The following is an 18769-nucleotide window of genomic DNA, read 5'->3' as shown; positions in this document are numbered from 1 at the left end:
CCCCCCCCCCCACCCCCCCCCCCCCCCCCCCCACCCACCCCCCCACCCCCCACAGCGGAGTCACTCACCACCTTCCGGAGACATTTGACACCCCACCTCTTTAAGGAATACCTGGGATAGGATAAAGTAATCCTTCTCCCCCCCCCCCCCCCCCCCCCCCCCAAAAATTGTAAAGTGGTTATCCCACTGGCTATAGGGTGAATGCATCAATTTGTGAGTCGCTCTGGACTAGAGCGTCTGCTAAATGACGTAAATGTGCCCTTGAGCAAGGCACTTAACCCTAATTGCTCCTGTAAGTCGCTCTGGATAAGAGCGTCTGCTAAATGACTTAAATGTAAATGTATGTAATGTATATGGGTTAACCAAACTGTAATGTTCCAGAACTTTCAGAGGAATGGCATTCTGGGGGAAAACAAACGCTGGCAGTCTCCAGTTCCCTATATTTTACACTCTAGTCTTGGTGAGTAAAGACGTGGAATCCTGATTTTCATCTTGTAAGAAATATCAAACCACTATAGCATTTATGCTATAAGCAGAGCGTCACGTGTTCAAGTCCAGTTCCCAGCTGTATGATATTTATTTTGTATCACATTACTGATCTTTCTAATGTTGTCACTGTATTTTCCATTTGCACAGATATGAATACTAAAGGCATCATTCTGCGAGCCTTTGACCAGTTCAGGCTGAAAACATGCATGGACTTCAAGCCCAGAGACTCTGAGATGTTCTACCTAACAATTGAGAAACATACAGGGTAAGACATGTACTGGTGGAACATTTGGTAGATATTTTTCTAAATCAACAATTAATTACATTATATGTGTTTTGTGTTAACATGTCTATCCCCGGTAGGTGCTCCTCCTATGTAGGGAGAACTTTTGCAAATGGACAGGTTGTTAACATTGGAGAGTACTGTGGTATTGTCGCCATTGTGGAACATGAGCTTCTACACGCTCTGGGCTTCTATCATGAGCAGTCCAGATATGACAGAGATGAATATGTGACCATTGTCTATGAAAACATCCTAGAAGGTTTGACTCATTGTTTTTCCCAATCATACAAACATTATTTAATAATTTTTCTAGTTCTCACATTATAACATTACTTTGGGATTGTTCATCTACAAGCTTTAGATCAAAATGTGTGCTGTGTGGGAAGTATTAATACACATATTAAAGGAGAGAGGGGCATTTTGTAACAAACAGTTCGAATTAATCCACTACCACCACCTCTGAATTCAATGTTTCAATTGTTGGGGCATTTAAAGCAGGCCTAAAAACCAATGTGTATATAAACCCAGGATTGCTGACTATGTATTGGGCATTGAGAGACTTTGAAGCCACCGGTCGGCCATATTTGCCCTCCCCATAGGAGCAATCCTCTATAGGAATGAATGGAATGGTACAGTATTTGAATTAAATGTTTCAAGGACAAAATTACACTTATACCTTCTTTTTTTTTTTTTGCAGTGGGTACTAACATTGGTAATAAATAAATAAAATACTAAGAGAAATGTTTTTATTTGTTTCAATGTTTTGGTCACAATATAATTTAAAAGTATGCAATAAGGTGTCTGTAATATAATAAATGTGGCAAAAACGAATGTAGACATTAATAATTGCATTTCTATAGCTTCCAAAATATTTTTTACAATGTGAGGGAGGGCCAAGATGGAGGCACGGTGGTTTCAACACACTGCCCCTATCAGTCATCGTGTGAATGTATATATTTTATCTATTTCATTGCTTAAAACATCTCTACCAGCTGGCCTACCCTTCCTCCTAGACTTTGATTGCTCTTGTCATGATTTGGTTATACATTTTAAGATTCCTTCTTTGTTAAATTATTTTATTTTGTGCACTGAGAATATACAAATGCCACTTTAAACTTTACAAATGTAATGTATGTAATATTTTTTCCATTCAGGAACACAAGAGAACTTTAAGAACTACAGTGAGAATGAAATCACCACTCTGGGTACGCCGTATGATTACACCTCGTTGATGCACTACGGCAAAGATGACTTCGGGAAAGTTCCCGGACTCATCACTATCATCACTAAGCAACCAGAGTTCCAGGATGTGATTGGCCAAAGGCTGGAAATGAGCTCAAACGATGTCTTGAAGCTAAACCGAATGTACAGTTGCAGTAAGTGTTGGATAGCTGTCACATTCGTTGAGTAAAGGATTGGACCAAGGTGCAGTGTGGTATGCGTACATGTTTAATTAAGAAGTAAACACACAACAAAACAACAAAAGTAACGTGAAGTTCTAATGGGCTACACATAAACAAGCCAAACCAGAAACAACATCCCACAACATAGGTAGGCAACATGGCTGCCTAAGTATGTTCCCCAATCAGAGACAACGATCGACAGCTGCCTCTGATTGGGAACCACACCCGGCCAACATAGATCTACACATGGATATTCACACCCTGACCAAACCAACTAGAGATCTCTATGTCAGGGCGTGACAATAGCACTGTTGGAATGTCTGTTCATAATACCAACACTATACAATAAGAGTATGGTGTTTAGATTTCCTACCTCTAACCCTAACCTCAAACAACAGTAAACATGTCGTCCTCCACAAATGATGCAGTGCCCACCTTGGGCCAATCAGTGCCAGTGGAGTCTGCGATATTGTGTAGGTTAGCTAGACTTATATCACTGAGCATGTGCCAAATTTAATCAGTCAAACAGATCAAGAGATATAACAAGCACATTTTTATAGTGCCACGTGAGGTCGCTATGAATGTTCTTGCATATGTTGAGTCTTGAGTGTTTGCAACGTGTACCAAATTTTGTTACAATACGAATATCCTTGACTGATTTCATATGCATTTGTGACAATGTTTTAGGTACTAGTCTAAAATGTTGCATTGAGACCTTTGTCCATAGATGCCATATGAAGTTTCGTGCAGATCGATCATTCAGTGCCAAAAAAGTAGTGTTAAGTGTTTTTCACAAATTCAAAATGGCGGAAAATCCATAATGGCGGACCTTATGGGTCCCTGAGGCGAATACGTTCCTTGTGAGAAGAGGGACCTATGTGCCAAACGGGTTGAGGGGCGTGACCTTTGAAAGTTTGCATTTTCAATCGCTTTTTATAGCGCCACCATCCGGCCATCAGTGTAATTTTTGTAAATGCCGGGTCTCTATGGCAAGACTCATCATTCACCCAAGTTTTGCTAAAATTGGGCCTGTGCCGTCATTTCGCGTGTGACTAATGGACAGAGACAGATCCACAGTACCCTCTCTGATTTCATCGTGGGGGACAGCAAAATGTATGAACAATAACCATGGGACATTTTCAAGTGTAGTGTATTACGCGTTTGATCTGTGTTTTGGTATTCCAAAACACAGATCTTGCTGCAACATTTACCTAATTGACTGAGTATACATGGACTCAAATCCCTTGTCAAACCACTTCAGAGTAATTTCTAAGGTCATACCTCTGCACATACAGTATGATCATCACATTGTTCAGGGCTTAAATGGACATTGACCACAGATGGTTAAATCAGGGCTTAAATGGACATTGACCACAGATGGTTAAACTTGCATTTTTGTTTTCACCTTGTAGATGCATCTGTTGCATTTAAGGAATATTGCAGCTTTTCCGATAAAGATGTGTGTGGGATGAGTCGCTGCTCTCGGAGTGTGGAGAATAGCTCGGAAAATGGCTGGGGGAGAGTGACACAGGCTGCTGGGGGTCCCTACACCGACCACACCAACATGGGCTCTGATAGTAAGATTAGTGGCACATTTCATTATTAATTCAACCGACTGGAAGTGAGAGATCATCCTTGCAAACAGTTGATCGTGTGTTTTTAATTATCCTTCTATAGGTATGGTACTTTAGTACTATAGTAAAGGCACATTTCATACAAAATGCAACAGAATGAACTGCATTATTCCATTAAGTCATAACACAACATGCACGTCTTGTTTCAGAATACAGAAGCCCACACCCTTGTAACTGCTCTATATTAAATCTATAGATATGTAATGCATATACTGTACATTGACATATTACATTAAATAATGACTTTCAGAAATGTTTTGTGACCAACTTTCATATTTTCCCAGGTACTGGTTCCTTCATGCATGCCAGCACAGCGTCAGGCCAGGAGGGGGACACAGCCTGGCTGGAGAGCAGGGAGATGACTCCCAGCAGGAAGTGCAGTGTCCAGTGTTTACAGTTCTACTACTACCACAGTGGTAACGAGTTAGACCAGCTCAACATCTGGATCAGAGAATACCGTGATGAGAGAGACCCTAATGGAACTCTCCGCCTCATGGGCCAGATCACAGGTAATGTCATCTCTGAGTAAGGTCATGTCTGCCCTGACTATGGTGAAAATTATGATAATACCCTTTTAGTGTAAGAGCTGTTTGAAAAGACTGCCTGAAATTTCAGCATGTTTTGGTGGGAGGGAGGTTTGGCCTTCCATGTTGACATCATCACCATGTGGTAAATTAGTTAATAAACCAGAGTTCCAAACCTCTGGCCAATAACAGCTCATTTTAATTTTCCCCTCCCCACTCAAGCCACTCCCAGAGAGTCCTACCAAAATTGTTGCTTGAGAATTTGCTTTGCTAAGAAGCCAATTTTGTTAATTTTTGACCGTATTAATTGAAAACAATCACAGTAAGGTACTTAATTGTTACCCAGAAATGATTTGATATTGAGATAAAAGCACCTGCATTGGACTTTTTAAAATAATCCATATCTAAAGTGTGGTCTTGGCTACTACTACTAGTGAACTATTAAACATATTGCATCCTACCTTAACCCAAGATCTTGAGGTTAACGCTGCACTAACTGTGGTCACATTTTATTGCTTGCAGTGATATCTAGATAGTTATAGATGGATATCACTAAAAGGGCATTATAACTTTCACAGTATTATTCCAACCTCATAGCGTGTGCATGTGTAATTGACATCATTTGAGTCATTTGGAGGTGTACCTGTGGATGTATTTCAAGGCCTACCTTCAAACTGAGTGCCTCTTTGCTTCACATCGGAAAATGAAAAGAAATCAACCAAGACCTCAGAAAAAAAATGTGTAGACCTCCACAAGTCTGGTTCATCCTTGGGAGCAATTTCCAAACGCCTGAAGGTACCACGTTCATCTGTGCAAACAATAGTACGCAAGTATAAACACCATGGGACCACACAGCTGTCATACCGCTCAGGAGGGAGACGCGGTCTGTCCCCTAGAGATGAACGTACTTTGGTGCGAAAAGTGCAAATCAATCCCAGAACAACAGCAAAGGACCTTGTGAAGATGCTGGAGGAAACAGGTACAAAAGTATCTATATCCACAGTAAAACAAGTCCTATATCGACATAACCTGAAAGGCCGCTCAGCAAGGAAGAAGCCACTGCTCCAAAACCGCCATAAAAAAGCCAGACTACGGTTTGCAACTGCACATGGGGACAAATATTGTACTGTTTGGAGAAATGTCCTCTGGTCTGATGAAACAAAAATAGAACTGTTTGGCCATAATGACCATCGTTATGTTTGGAGGAAAAAGGGGGACGCTTGCAAGCCGAAGAACACCATCCCAACCGTGAAGCACGGGGGTGGCAGCATCATGCTGTGGGGGTGCTTTGCTGCAGGAGGGACTGGTGCACTTCACAAAATAGATGGCATCATGAGGAAGGAAAATGATGTGGATATATTGAAGCAACATCTCAAGACATCAGTCAGGAAGTTAAAGCTTGGTCGCAAATGGATATTCCAAATGGACAATGACCCCAAGCATACTTCCAAAGTTGTGGCAAAATGGCTTAAGGACAACAAAGTCAAGGTATTGGAGTGGCCATCACAAAGCCCTGACTTCAATCCTATAGAAAATGTGTGGGCAGAACTGAAAAAGCGTGTGCGAGCAAGGAGGCCTACAAACCTGACTCAGTTACACCAGCTCTGTCAGGAGGAATGGGCCAACATTCACCCAACTTATTGTGGGAAGCTTGTGGAAGGCTACCCGAAACGTTTGACCCACGTTAAACAATTTAAAGGCAATGCTACCAAATACTAATTGAGTGTATGTAAACTTCTGACCCACTGGGAATGTGATGAAAGAACTAAAAGCTGAAATAAATCATTCTCTCTACTATTATTCTGACATTTCACATTCTTAAAATAAAGTGGTAATCATAACTGACCTAAGACAGGGATTTTTTTACTAGGATTAAATGTCAGGAATTGTGAAACTGAGTTTAAATGTATTTGGCTAAGGTGGATGTAAACTTCCGACTTCAACTGTGTGTGTGTGTGTGTGTGTACACTACTGTTCAAAAGCTTGGGGTCACTTAGAAATGTCCTTGTTTTCGAAAGAAAATGTATTTTTTTGTCCATTTAAAATAACATCAAATTGATCAGAAATGCAGTGTAGACATTGTTAATGTTGTAAATGGCTATTGTAGCTGGAAACGGCTGATTAAAAAAAAAATGGAATATCTACATAGGCGTACAGAGGCCCATTATCAGCGACCATCAGTCCTGTGTTCCAATGGCATGATGTGTTTGCTAATCCAAGTTTATCATTTTAAAAGGCTAATTCATTATTAGAAAACCCTTTTGCAATTCTGTTAGCACAGCTGAAAACTGTTGTGCTGATTTAAAGAAGCAATAAAACTGGCCTTCTTGAGACTAGTTGAGTATCTGGAGCATCAGCAATTGTGGGTTCGATTACAGGCTCAACATGACCAGATAACCTTCTTCTGAAACTCATCAGTCTATTCTTGTTCTGAGAAATTATGGCTATTCTATGTGAGAAATTGCAAAGAAACTGAAGATCTTGTACAACGCTGTAACCAGAATAGAAAGAGGAGTGGGATGCCCTGGTGCACAACTGAGCAAGAGGACAAATGCATTAGTGTCTAGTTTGAGAAACAGACGCCTCACAGGTCCTCAACTGGCAGCTTCATTAAATAGTACCCGCAAAACACCAGTCTGAACGTCAACAGTGAAGAGGCGACTCCGGGATGCTGACCTTCTACGCAGAGATGCAAAGAAAAAGCCATATCTCAGATTGGCCAATAAAAAGAAAAGATTGGCAGTCTGAGAGATGGCTTTTTCTTTGCAACTCTGCCTAGAAGGTCAGCATCCCGGAGTCGCCTCTTCACTGTTGATGTTGAGACTAGTGTTTTGCGGGTACTATTTAATGAAGCTGCCAGTTGAGAACCTGTGAGGCGCCGGTTTCTCAAACTAGACACTAATGCATTTGTTCTCTTGCTCAGTTGTGCACCAGGGCGTCCCACTCTTTCTATTCTGGTTAGAGACAGTTTGCACTGTTCTGTGAGGGGAGTAGTACACAGCGTTGTACGAGATCTTCAGTTTCTTGGCAATTTCCCGCATAGAATAGCCTTCATTTCTCAGAACAAGAATAGACTGACGAGTTTCAGAAGAAAGTTATTTGTTTCTAGCCATTTTGAGCCTGTAATCGAACCCACAATTGCTGATGCTCCAGATACTCAACTAGTCTCAAAAAGACAAGTTTTATTACTTCTTTAATTAGCACAACAGTTTTCAGCTGTGCTAACAGAATTGCAAAAGGGTTTTCTAATGATCAATTAGCCTTTTTTAAATGATAAACTTGGATTAGCAAACACAACGTGCCATTGGAACACAGGACTGATGGTTGCTGAAAATGGGCCTCTGTACGCCTATGTAGATATTCCATTAAAAATCTGCCGTTTCCAGCTATAATAGCCATTTACAACATTAACAATGTCTACACTGTATTTCTGATCAATTTGATGTTATTTTAATGGACAAAAACATTGCTTTTCTTTCGAAAACAAAGACATTTGTAAGTGACCCCAAACATTTGAATGGTTGGTGTGTGTGTAATCTCTACATAAATCTTTGACTGTACTCTGCCTTTAATCTCTCTTACACTAAACTTCTGCAATATGCAGTTTGTAACGACTGAGTTCCATACACGTGTCCCACAGCTATTATATATCTAAGGTATCGGCCTTTAACAGAAACTCCCCATTTCTCCATCTAGCTTCTCCAGTGTCTTACTGGCAGCTCCACCACGTGCCTCTGAATGCCACCAAAACCTTCCAGGTGGAGTTTCAGGTGCATAAAGGAGCAGGACTGTCTACAGGTGGGTTTTCCATCGATGACATCAACCTGTCAGAGACAGACTGCCCCAATTTGACCTGGCAGATACGGGACTTTGAGAATCTTTTGACTACCAGCGACTACAACACCTATCTGTACAGCTCAAGGCAATACTCTCCAGATGGCTATGCCTTCCAGATAATTACTAAATTGTCTAGGTCTTATATTGGAGTCTATGCCCGCCTCTTGTCTGGTAAATATGATGACACGCTCCAGTGGCCCTGCCCATGGAGACAGATAACGTTTCTGCTGATGGACCAGAACCCAAACATCCAGCTACGCATGTCCAAGCAGAACAGCATCTCCACTGACCCTAAACGGATTGACCCTGGTGAGTCAATCAGCTTTACACCATAACATAGTTTTTTTTTGCAGTGTCAAATTAACATTTTATCATGATCATTATCATCATGAATAAGCTTATTTATAAAGTATTAACTTGTTACATGTATTACAGTAAATGTGTCTTACAGGACATAACAAAATGTTTTGCCTTACAATATTAATCCGACTCAAATGATCACATAGCTATACAGTATTAACCAGCTTCTCATCTCACTTTAATTGGAATGTAGATGTTTTTCACCATTTTCAATTACTATCATGCTTAGCTCTACCAATCAGCTGTCCTTGCCATGCACACTCCGTGTCTTGATATAATAAACGTCTTAATTCTCTTCACAAATGGCAAACTCATCATGCTTGACATAAGGTCCCCCAGAATCCAAATATATATTTTTAACCACTAACCTGTTGATAAAACCTTGTGAGAAGCTGATCCATTAAGTCAATTAAGCATCATTCTAATGTAATAATTTTCAAACATTCAGTCACTTGTTGATATTTTGCTAACATTATAAAAGCAATATGAACTAGACAGTGCTTCAACTTTTTTATTTTATTCCAGGTCATCAGTTTACATTGTTACTTTTGTCCCACCCGTCTCTCCTGTAACTTCTCCCAGGCTAACACCCAAGACTAGCTAGCATGATACTTGAAACCTGCTGTCATTTAGTCACTAGATGGGTTAAGAAACTAGTCCAGTGTGGCTGTGTCTTGATTTGACACTTCATGCAGCTTTAGTATTCTGATCATAGAGTTCTGATCATGGAATTGCGTCATGCGTCTACACCTACATTTAAATGTCTACAGTGTCCAGTGTGTCCGGATTCCCTCTTCCTGTGCTATATTCAAATGCCAGAATGCATTCTACAAACGGTGGAATAGGCAAAATAAGATAACCAACAATGCAGTTTTATTATATTTGTGTTAAGGGCGTGTAAGCATTACACTGTAAGGTCTACACTTGTTGTATTCGGCCCATGTGACAGATAACGATTTGATTTGATGGCAGTAGCTAACTACTAAAGCTAACTAGCCAGCTAACCTCTGTAACTAGCCTGCAAGCTAGCAAGCAATGCTAAAGGGATTGCAAATGGGTTAGCATAACATTAGTCAAACAAAAAATAGTTTGTCTAAATATTAGCTAGCTGGCTAGCATTTGAGTCCAGCAAACATGTTCCTCACATGCTAGGAACGTATTTCCTTCAACGTTATAATAAAAAGGTGCCTCTTGTTCCCAAAAAAAATGTTTTCTGGAGACTTGTGGGAGTAGTGCTGATGACGTCGCCCACCTGAAGTGTTCAGCCCGATCTGAACACAATCAGACCACAAAGCGACTTTTGTGCATCTAGACCGTCTTTTCAATGCAATCTTCATATTCTGATAGCCTACGTCGCATGTAAGTGTCAAGTGTATACACTACCTCAGTTGGTAGAGCATGGTGCTTGCAATGCCAGGGTTGTGGGTTTGAATACCACGGGGGACCAGTATGGAAAAAGTATGAATATGTATACTCACTACTGTAAGTCACTGGATACAAGCATCTGCTAAATGACTAAACATGTAAAATTACATGTTTGGAACCTTAAACAAATAAACTTAACTCCACAACCGAAAAACACTTCAGTGAGTAAAACAAAAAAATTATCAACGAACCTACCAGGTACAACCCTAAATCCGTAAACATGGGTACCCTCATAGATATCATCCTCTAAATACACCTCTGCTGTCTTCAACCAGGATCTCAGCGATCACTGCCTTATTGCCTGCGTCCGTAACGGGTCCGCGGTCAAACGACCACCCCTCATCACTGTCAAACGCTCCCTAAAACACTTTAGCGAGCAGGCCTTCCTAATTGACCTGGCCCAGGTATCCTGGATGGATATAGATCTCATTCTGTCAGTAGAGGATGCCTGGTTCTTTTAAAAGTAATTTCCTCTCAATCTTAAATAAACATGCCCCATTCAAAAAATACAGAACTAAGAACAGATATAGCCCCTGGTTCTCCTCAGACTTGACTGCCCTTGACCAGCACAAAAACATCCTGTGGCGTACTGCATTAGCATCAAATAGCCCCCGCGATATGCAACTTTTCAGGGAAGTTAGGAACCAATATACACAAGCAGTCAGGAAAGCAAAGGCTAACTTTTTCAAACAGAAATTTGCATCCTCTAGCACTAACTCCAAAAAGTTTTGGGACACTGTAAAGTCCATGGAGAATAAGAGCACTTCCTCCCAGCTGCCCACTGCACTGAGGCTAGGAAACACTATCACCACCGATAAATCTACAATAATCGAGAATTTCAACAAGCATTTTGCTACGGCTGGCCATGCTTTCCACCTGGCTACCACTACCCCGGCCACCAACTCTGCACCTTCCGCTGCAACTTGCCCATGCCCCCCCTGCTTCTCCTTCACACAAATTCAGACAGCTGATGTTCTGAAAGAGCTGCAAAATCTGGACCCCTACAAATCAGCTGGGCTAGACAATCTGGACCCTTTCTTTCTAAAACTAGCCGCCGAAATTGTCGCAACCCCTATTACTAGCCTGTTCAACCTCTCTTTCGTAACGTCTGAGATCCCCAGAGATTGGAAAGCTGCCGCGGTCATCCCCCTCTTCAAAGGGGGTGACACTCTAGATCCAAACTGTTACAGACCTATATCCATCCTGCCCTGCCTTTCGAAAGTATTTGAAAGCCAAGTTAACAAACAGATCACCGACCATTTCGAATCCCACCGTACCTTCTCCGCTATGCAATCCGGTTTCCGAGCTGGTCATGGGTGCACTTCAGCCACGCTCAAGGTCCTAAACGATATTATAACCGCGATCGATAATAGACAGTACTGTGCAGCCGTCTTCATCGACCTGGCCAAGGCTTTCGACTCTGTCAACCACCGCATTCTTATTGGCAGACTAAATAGCCTTGGTTTCTCAAATGACTGCCTCGCCTGGTTCACCAACTACTTCTCAGATAGTGTTCAATGTGTCAAATCGGAGGGCCTGTTGTCTGGACCTATGGCAGTCTCTATGGGGGTGCCACAGGGTTCAATTCTTGGGCCGACTCTTTTCTCCGTGTACATCAATGATGTCGCTCTTGCTGCTGGTGACTCTCAGATCCACCTCTACGCAGACGACACCATTTTGTATACATCTGGCCCTTCATTGGACACTGTGTTAACAAACCTCCAAACGAGCTTCAATGCCATACAACACTCCTTTAGTAGCCTCCAACTGCTCTTAAACACTAGTAAAACTAAATGCATGCTCTTCAATCGAACGCTGCTGGCACCCGCCCACCCGACTAGAATCACCACTCTCGACGGGTCTGACTTAGAGTATGTGGACAACTACAAATACCTAGGTGTCTGGTTAGACTGTAAACTCTCCTTCCAGACTCACATTAAGAATCTCCAATCCAAAGTTAAATCTAGAATCGGCTTCCTATTTCGCAACAAAGCCTCCTTCACTCATGCTGCCAAACATGCCCTCGTAAAACTGACTATCCTACCGATCCTTGACTTCGGCGATGTCATTTACAAAATGGCCTCCAACACTCTACTCAGCAAATTGGATGTAGTCTATCACAGTGCCATCCGTTTTGTCTCCAAAGCCCCATACACTACCCACCACTGTGACCTGTACGCTCTTGTTGGCTGGTCCTCACTACATGTTCGTCGTCAAACCCACTGGCTCCAGGCCATCTATAAATCGCTGCTAGGCAAATCCCCGCCTTATCTTAGCTCATTGGTCACCATAGCAGCACCCACCCGTAGTCTGCGCTCCAGCAGGTATATCTCACTGGTCATTCCCAAAGCCAACACCTCCTTTGGCCGCCATTCCTTCCAGTTCTCTGCTGCCAATGACTGGAACGAATTGCAAAAATCTCTGAAGCTGGAGACTCTTATCTCCCTCACTAACTTTAAGCATCAGTTGTCAGAGCACCTTACCGATCACTGCACCTGTACACAGCCCATCTGAAATTAGCCCACCCAACTACCTCATCCCTATATTGTTATTTATTTTGCTCTTTTGCACCCCAGTATCTCTATTTGCACATAATCTCTTGCACATCTAGCATTCCAGTGTTAATACAAATTGTAATTATTTTGCACTATAGCCTATTTATTGCCTTACCTCCATAACTTGCTACATTTGCACACACTGTATATTTTCTGTTTTTACCCCATATGTAACTCTGTTGTTTTTATCGCACTGCTTTGCTTTATCTTGGCCAGGTCGCAGTTGTAAATGAGAACTTGTTCTCAACTGGCTTACCTGGTTAAATAAAGGTGAAATAAATAAATAAATAAAATAAAAAAGTTAAACATGGTTGGACTGGGCAGTTTTTTTCTAGAGAGGTCGTCCTCCACATTAAGAATGTGCTGACTTCACTGAATCATTCTAGCTTCTGTGTTATCTGAGAAAATGTGCATGTTACTTTCACCTGTTACTTTTGTCCCTACTCTCCCCTAGTTACTGCCATGAGTGTGTTTACATGGTTTTACAGAAAATGGTGAAAAGTATTGGGACAACCCTCGCAAAACTGGAACATTTTACAAACAAGAGGGCACTGAGTCAATCTACTCGACCAAGGGAGATGGCTACGAAAAGTTTATTTCTTTGAAGGACATCAAGGACAAAGGCTTCCTTAAGGGTGGAGCCATCTTCCTCCTCACCACCATGCAAGGTCAGCTATTATTCAAATCAGATCATATTTAGTTTAGGGGGGTTATTAATCAAATGTTATCTTAGAAGGTAAACTATTTTGACTCAAACTAATAATATAATCATTTTATTTTAACGTTGGATCAATACTTGCCTCAGAAATAATCCCAGAATGCTTTCCTTAATACAGTGGGGAAAAAAGTATTTAGTCAGCCACCAATTGTGCAAGTTCTCCCACTTAAAAAGATGAGAGAGGCCTGTAATTTTCATCATAGGCACACGTCAACTATGACAGACAAATTGAGAATGTTTTTCTCCAGAAAATCACATTGTAAGATTTTTAATGAATTTATTTGCAAATTATGGTGGAAAATAAGTATTTGGTCACCTACAAACAAGCAAGATTTCTGGCTCTCACAGACCTGTAACTTCTTCATTAAGAGGCTCCTCTGTCCTCCACTCGTTACCTGTATTAATGGCACCTGTTTGAACTTGTTATCAGTATAAAAGACACCTGTCCACAACCTCAAACAGTCACACTCCAAACTCCACTATGGCCAAGACCAAAGAGCTGTCAAAGGACACCAGAAACAAAATTGTAGACCTGCACCAGGCTGGGAAGACTGAATCTGCAATAGGTAAGCAGCTTGGTTTGAAGAAATCAACTGTGGGAGCAATTATTAGGAAATGGAAGACATACAAGACCACTGATAATCTCCCTCGATCTGGGGCTCCACGCAAGATCTTACCCCGTGGGGTCAAAATGATCACAAGAACGGTGAGCAAAAATCCCAGAACCACACGGGGGGACCTAGTGAATGACCTGCAGAGAGCTGGGACCAAAGTAACAAAGCCTACCATCAGTAACACACTACGCCGCCAGGGACTCAAATCCTGCAGTGCCAGACGTGTCCCCCTGCTTAAGCCAGTACATGTCCAGGCCCGTCTGAAGTTTGCTAGAGTGCATTTGGATGATCCAGAAGAGGATTGGGAGAATGTCATATGGTCAGATGAAACCAAAATAGAACTTTTTGGTAAAAACTCAAAGAATGCTGAGTTGCATCCAAAGAACACCATACCTACTGTGAAGCATGGGGGTGTAAACATCATGCTTTGGGGCTGTTTTTCTGCAAAGGGACCAGGACGACTGATCCATGTAAAGGTTAGAATGAATGGGGCCATGTATCGTGAGATTTTGAGTGAAAACCTCCTTCCATCAGCAAGGGCATTGAAGATGAAACGTGGCTGGGTCTTTCAGCATGACAATGATCCCAAACACACCGCCCGGGCAAGGAAGGAGTGGCTTCTTAAGAAGCATTTCAAGGTCCTGGAGTGGCCTAGCCAGTCTCCAGATCTCAACCCCATAGAAAATCTTTGGAGGGAGTTGAAAGTCGTGTTGCCCAGCGACAGCCCCAAAACATCACTGCTCTAGAGGAGATCTGCATGGAGGAATGGGCCAAAATACCAGCAACAGTGTGTGAAAACCTTGTGAAGACTTACAGAAAACATTTGACCTGTGTCATTGCCAACAAAGGGTATATAACAAAGTATTGAGAAACTTTTGTTATTGACCAAATACTTATTTTCCACCATAATTTGCAAATAAATTCATTAAAAATCCTACAATGTGATTTTCTGGAGAAAAAAAATCCTCATTTTGTCTGTCATATTTGACGTGTACCTATGATGAAAATTACAGGCCTCTCTCATCTTTTTAAGTGGGAGAACTTGCACAATTGGTGGCTGACTAAATACTTTTTTCCCCCACTCTATTTATTTTCGTCCCCAGATATCTCCAGTCTGCAGTATGCCGGTAACAACAAACTCCCCTGTCCCAGTCCACCACCACAGGACTTCACCCAGTTGCCCAGCATTCAGGAGGACAAGGGCCCATGTTCACCAAGGTAAGATCTTTCTGGATTTGAGCATGCACAAACATTTAAGAATTTGTAAGCATTGATAATCATTTAAAGCATTTATAGTGACTTAAATTATATCCCCTTCCAGGATTTCTGACTCCTCTGGACTGGTGTCTACCCCGGCGATCATCGTTATGGCTTTTATGTTGTGGTTGATTCACTGAACAACATTAAAACCTACAAATATTGCCAGCAACATCTTAAATTAAATTCTGTAATATCATTATGGTAAATTTTCTTGCCCTGCATATTGTTAATCCAAATGTCATCCTAGTGGTGTGTGTGTGTGTGTGTGTGTACTGTTTGATGGTAAGCCTTACAGTCAGGACCAAACTTTGTCATACAATGCTTCAATATACAATTGATGTAATAACCTCTCTTATACATAATCATAGCAAATAACTAGTGATTGCAATATTTCCCCCAGTCTGTACTTCCAATGGGATTCTGAAAGCTCTGAATCTGAATTTTATCTTGTACTTGTATAACAAAAACACTGTAGTGAACTATTACTATATGTTTGTATATTATATTTAAATAGTCACTGAGGTGATTTGTTGTATTATAGGACATTTTCTCCACTGAGTTTCTCCCTCTTATCGTCCATGTTACACTGGTAAAGGATATGTATTCTGTTGCTATGCAATGCTGCCTCCTTCACTCAAGCAGTTGGTTGGTGTATGCAAATTTGTCTGACTCAGCAATGGTGATTAGTGTATTTTCTGCAGAGTTTACACCATAGGCCTATTCTTAAATTCTGTAATGTTTTAGTTTCAAATAAAGACTAAAAATACATTTTAAGACATTTTGGATTCGGGCTGTATCACAACAATATGGAATAAGTCAAGGGGTATAAATACTTTCTGAAGGCACTGTAAATACTTTTTACTCATGTATTTGTAGTCTGTTCTTGAGACAATTGGTAATATAAAATGTATAATGAACAAATATAAATGCAACATTTAAAGAGTTGGTTCCATGTTTCATGAGCTGAATTAGAAGATTCCAGAAGTTTTCCATATGCACAAAAAGCTTATTTCTCTCAAGTTGGGCACAAATGTTTACATCCCTGTTAGTGAGTTTCTCCTTTGCCAAGATAATCCATCCACCTGACAGGTGTGGCATATCAAGAAACTGATTAAACAGCATGATCATTACACAGTTGCACCTTGTACTGGGGACAATAAAAGGTCACTCTAAAATGTGCAGTTTTGTCACAACACAGTGCCACAAATGTCAAGTTTTGAGAGTGTACAATTGGCATGCAGGAATGTCCACCAAGGCTGTTGCCAGAGAATTGAATGTTCATTTCTCTACCACAAGCCACCTCTGTTTTACAGAATTCGGTAGTATGTCCAACCGGCCTCACAACCGCAGACCATGTGTAACCACGCCAGCCCAGGACCTCCACATGCGGTTTCTTCAGCTGCGGGATTGTCTGAGACCAGCCACCTGGACAGCTGATGAAACAGGAGTATTTATGTCTCTAATAAAGTTATTTTGTGGGGAAAAACTCATTCTGATTGGCTTGGTGGGCCTATGCCCTCCCAGACCAACCCATGGCTATGTCCCTGCCCAGTAGTGAAATCCACAGATTAGGGCTTAATCTATTAATTTATTTATGCTTTGTATGAGGGCTAGAGATGGAGTACAATAATTAGAATTAGAATGATTTGGATTATCACTGATTGATGCTACCAGTTGATAATAATGATGTTAGTGATACTGATGATGCATTAGCTGTTCCATCCAGGTCAGACGGATTACCAGGACGCATACTCAAAGCATGTGCTGACCAGCTGGCAAGTGTCTTCACTGACATTTTCAACGTCTCCCTGACCCAGTCTGTAATACCTACATGTTTCAAGCAGACCACCATAGTCCCTGTGCCCAAGAACGCCAAGGTAACCTGTCTAAATGACTATCTCCCCGCAGCAGTCACATCTGTAGCAATGAAAGGCTGGTCATGGCTCACATCAACACCATCTTCCTGGACCCACTCCAATTCGCATACCGCCCCAAAATATTTGGCACGGGCCCTCAGATCCTTAAAAAGGTATACAGCTGCACCATTGAGATCTTGACTGGCTGCATCACCACTTGATATGGCAACTGCTTGGCATCTGACCACAAGGCGCTACAAAGGGTAGTGCATATGGCCCAGTACATCTCTGGGGCCGAGCTCCCTGCCATCCAGGACCTCTATACCAGGCGGTGTCAGAAGAAGGCCCTATAAATTGTCAAAGATTCCAGCCACTGTTCTCTGCTACCGCATGGCAAGCGGTACCAAAGCACCAAGTCAAGGACCAAAAGGCTATTGAACAGCTTCTACCCACAAGCCATAAGACTGCTGAGCAGTTGATCAAATGGCAAGACAATTTTGTTTTGCACTGACTCAATATTCAGGCAAAATCCTAGAGGAACATCTGGTTGTCTGCTTTCCACCAGACACTGGGAGATTAATTGACCTTTCAGCAGGACAATAACCTAAAACACAAGGCCATATCTACGCTGGAGTTGCTTACCAAAAAGAGAGTGAATGTTCCTGAGTGTCCGAGTTACAGTTTTGACTTAAATCTACTTGAAAGTCTATGGCAAGACCTGAAAATGGGCAAATATTGCACAATCCAGTTGTGGAAAGTTCTTAGAGACTTACTTAGAAAGACTCACAGCTGTAATCGCTGCCAAAGGTGCTTAAACAAAGTATTGACTCAGGGGTGTGAATACTTATGTAGATGGGTAAGAAAAATAATGTATTTAATCCATTTTGAATTCAGGCTGTAACACAACAAAATGTGGAATAAGTCAAGGAGTATTCATATTTTTTGAAGGCACTGTACATGTACATATTACCTCAACTACCTCGTACCCCTGCACATTGACTTGGTACCGGTACTCCTTGTATATAGCCTCGTTATTGGTATTTTATTGTGTTACTATTTCCTTTTTTTCTTATTTGCTAATTTTTCATACTTTTTAACTCTGCATTGTTGGGAAAGGGCTCGTAAGTAAGCATTTCACGGTAAAGTGGTGTCTGCGGTGTCCCTTTTCCCTCCCATATACAGTATGTGACCCTTCTCTAGATGCGGTTCGTTGTCATCGGATGCGGTTGTCTGTCCCATGCACTACATTAGACCCAAGTTCATCACAGAGGAAGTTGATCAACCCATCTACAAACTGAGGTAAATATAAATTCAGTCATTCTGTCTGTAGGGGTTTCATCTGCATGCATCATGATTGTATCTGTTTCAATATAGTCTATAAGAATATGTAATCTGATATGTCTGTTTGTACCATTTAAAGATGTGTCAATAAGTACACTTTGAGTGGGTTAATCATCATGAAAAGGTATTAGACTGCGCTGTGAATTATTTTAAATTGTAACTTTTTCCCTGTCAATCTGTAGTCAGACATACAGATGTATGATCTTACTTTGACCTATATTGTCACAGCAAAGGAATCCTGCAGCAACAGGATTTGAACGTTTAGTCCATAAATGTTGCTTGATCGGTGGTTAGGCTATTAGCTGGCCAAAAGTAGGCAACATGAAAAGTGCAATACTCTTAATATAACCGTGTGTTAATGTGGGTTTGCAGTGAATTTATGTAAATCATGAAGCTGATCTGCATTTCCTGCGGTGCAGGAAAATTCTCAACAACAAAAGACTGATCAAATTAAGATCCTACATCTGTAA

At 41.4% G+C, this 18769-nt stretch overlaps 2 protein-coding genes across 2 annotated transcripts in view; both read left to right on the top strand.

The window, feature by feature from the left end:
* Nucleotides 1-18769, top strand: part of LOC311139364 (sperm acrosome membrane-associated protein 6-like) — a gene marked incomplete at its 5' end in the record, with an annotated part of 1014348 nt that overhangs the window by 292740 nt on the left and 702839 nt on the right. The gene's annotated exons all lie outside the window — the stretch shown is intronic.
* Nucleotides 639-18261, top strand: LOC311139231 (meprin A subunit beta-like; the record flags this gene model as incomplete). The annotated part of the gene is made up of 9 exons (XM_084174133.1): nt 639-754; nt 853-1031; nt 1927-2148; nt 3588-3752; nt 4094-4318; nt 8030-8479; nt 12999-13178; nt 14946-15060; nt 18159-18261. The coding sequence occupies 9 exons, from the start codon at nt 639-641 to the stop codon at nt 18259-18261; spliced, it is 1755 nt and encodes a 584-aa protein (XP_084030259.1).

The sequence above is a fragment of the Coregonus lavaretus genome (assembly GCF_964263955.1).
Source record: "Coregonus lavaretus genome assembly, chromosome: 13".
Lineage (NCBI taxonomy): Eukaryota > Metazoa > Chordata > Actinopteri > Salmoniformes > Salmonidae > Coregonus > Coregonus lavaretus.
This window is presented reverse-complemented; position numbering and strand designations above follow the sequence as displayed.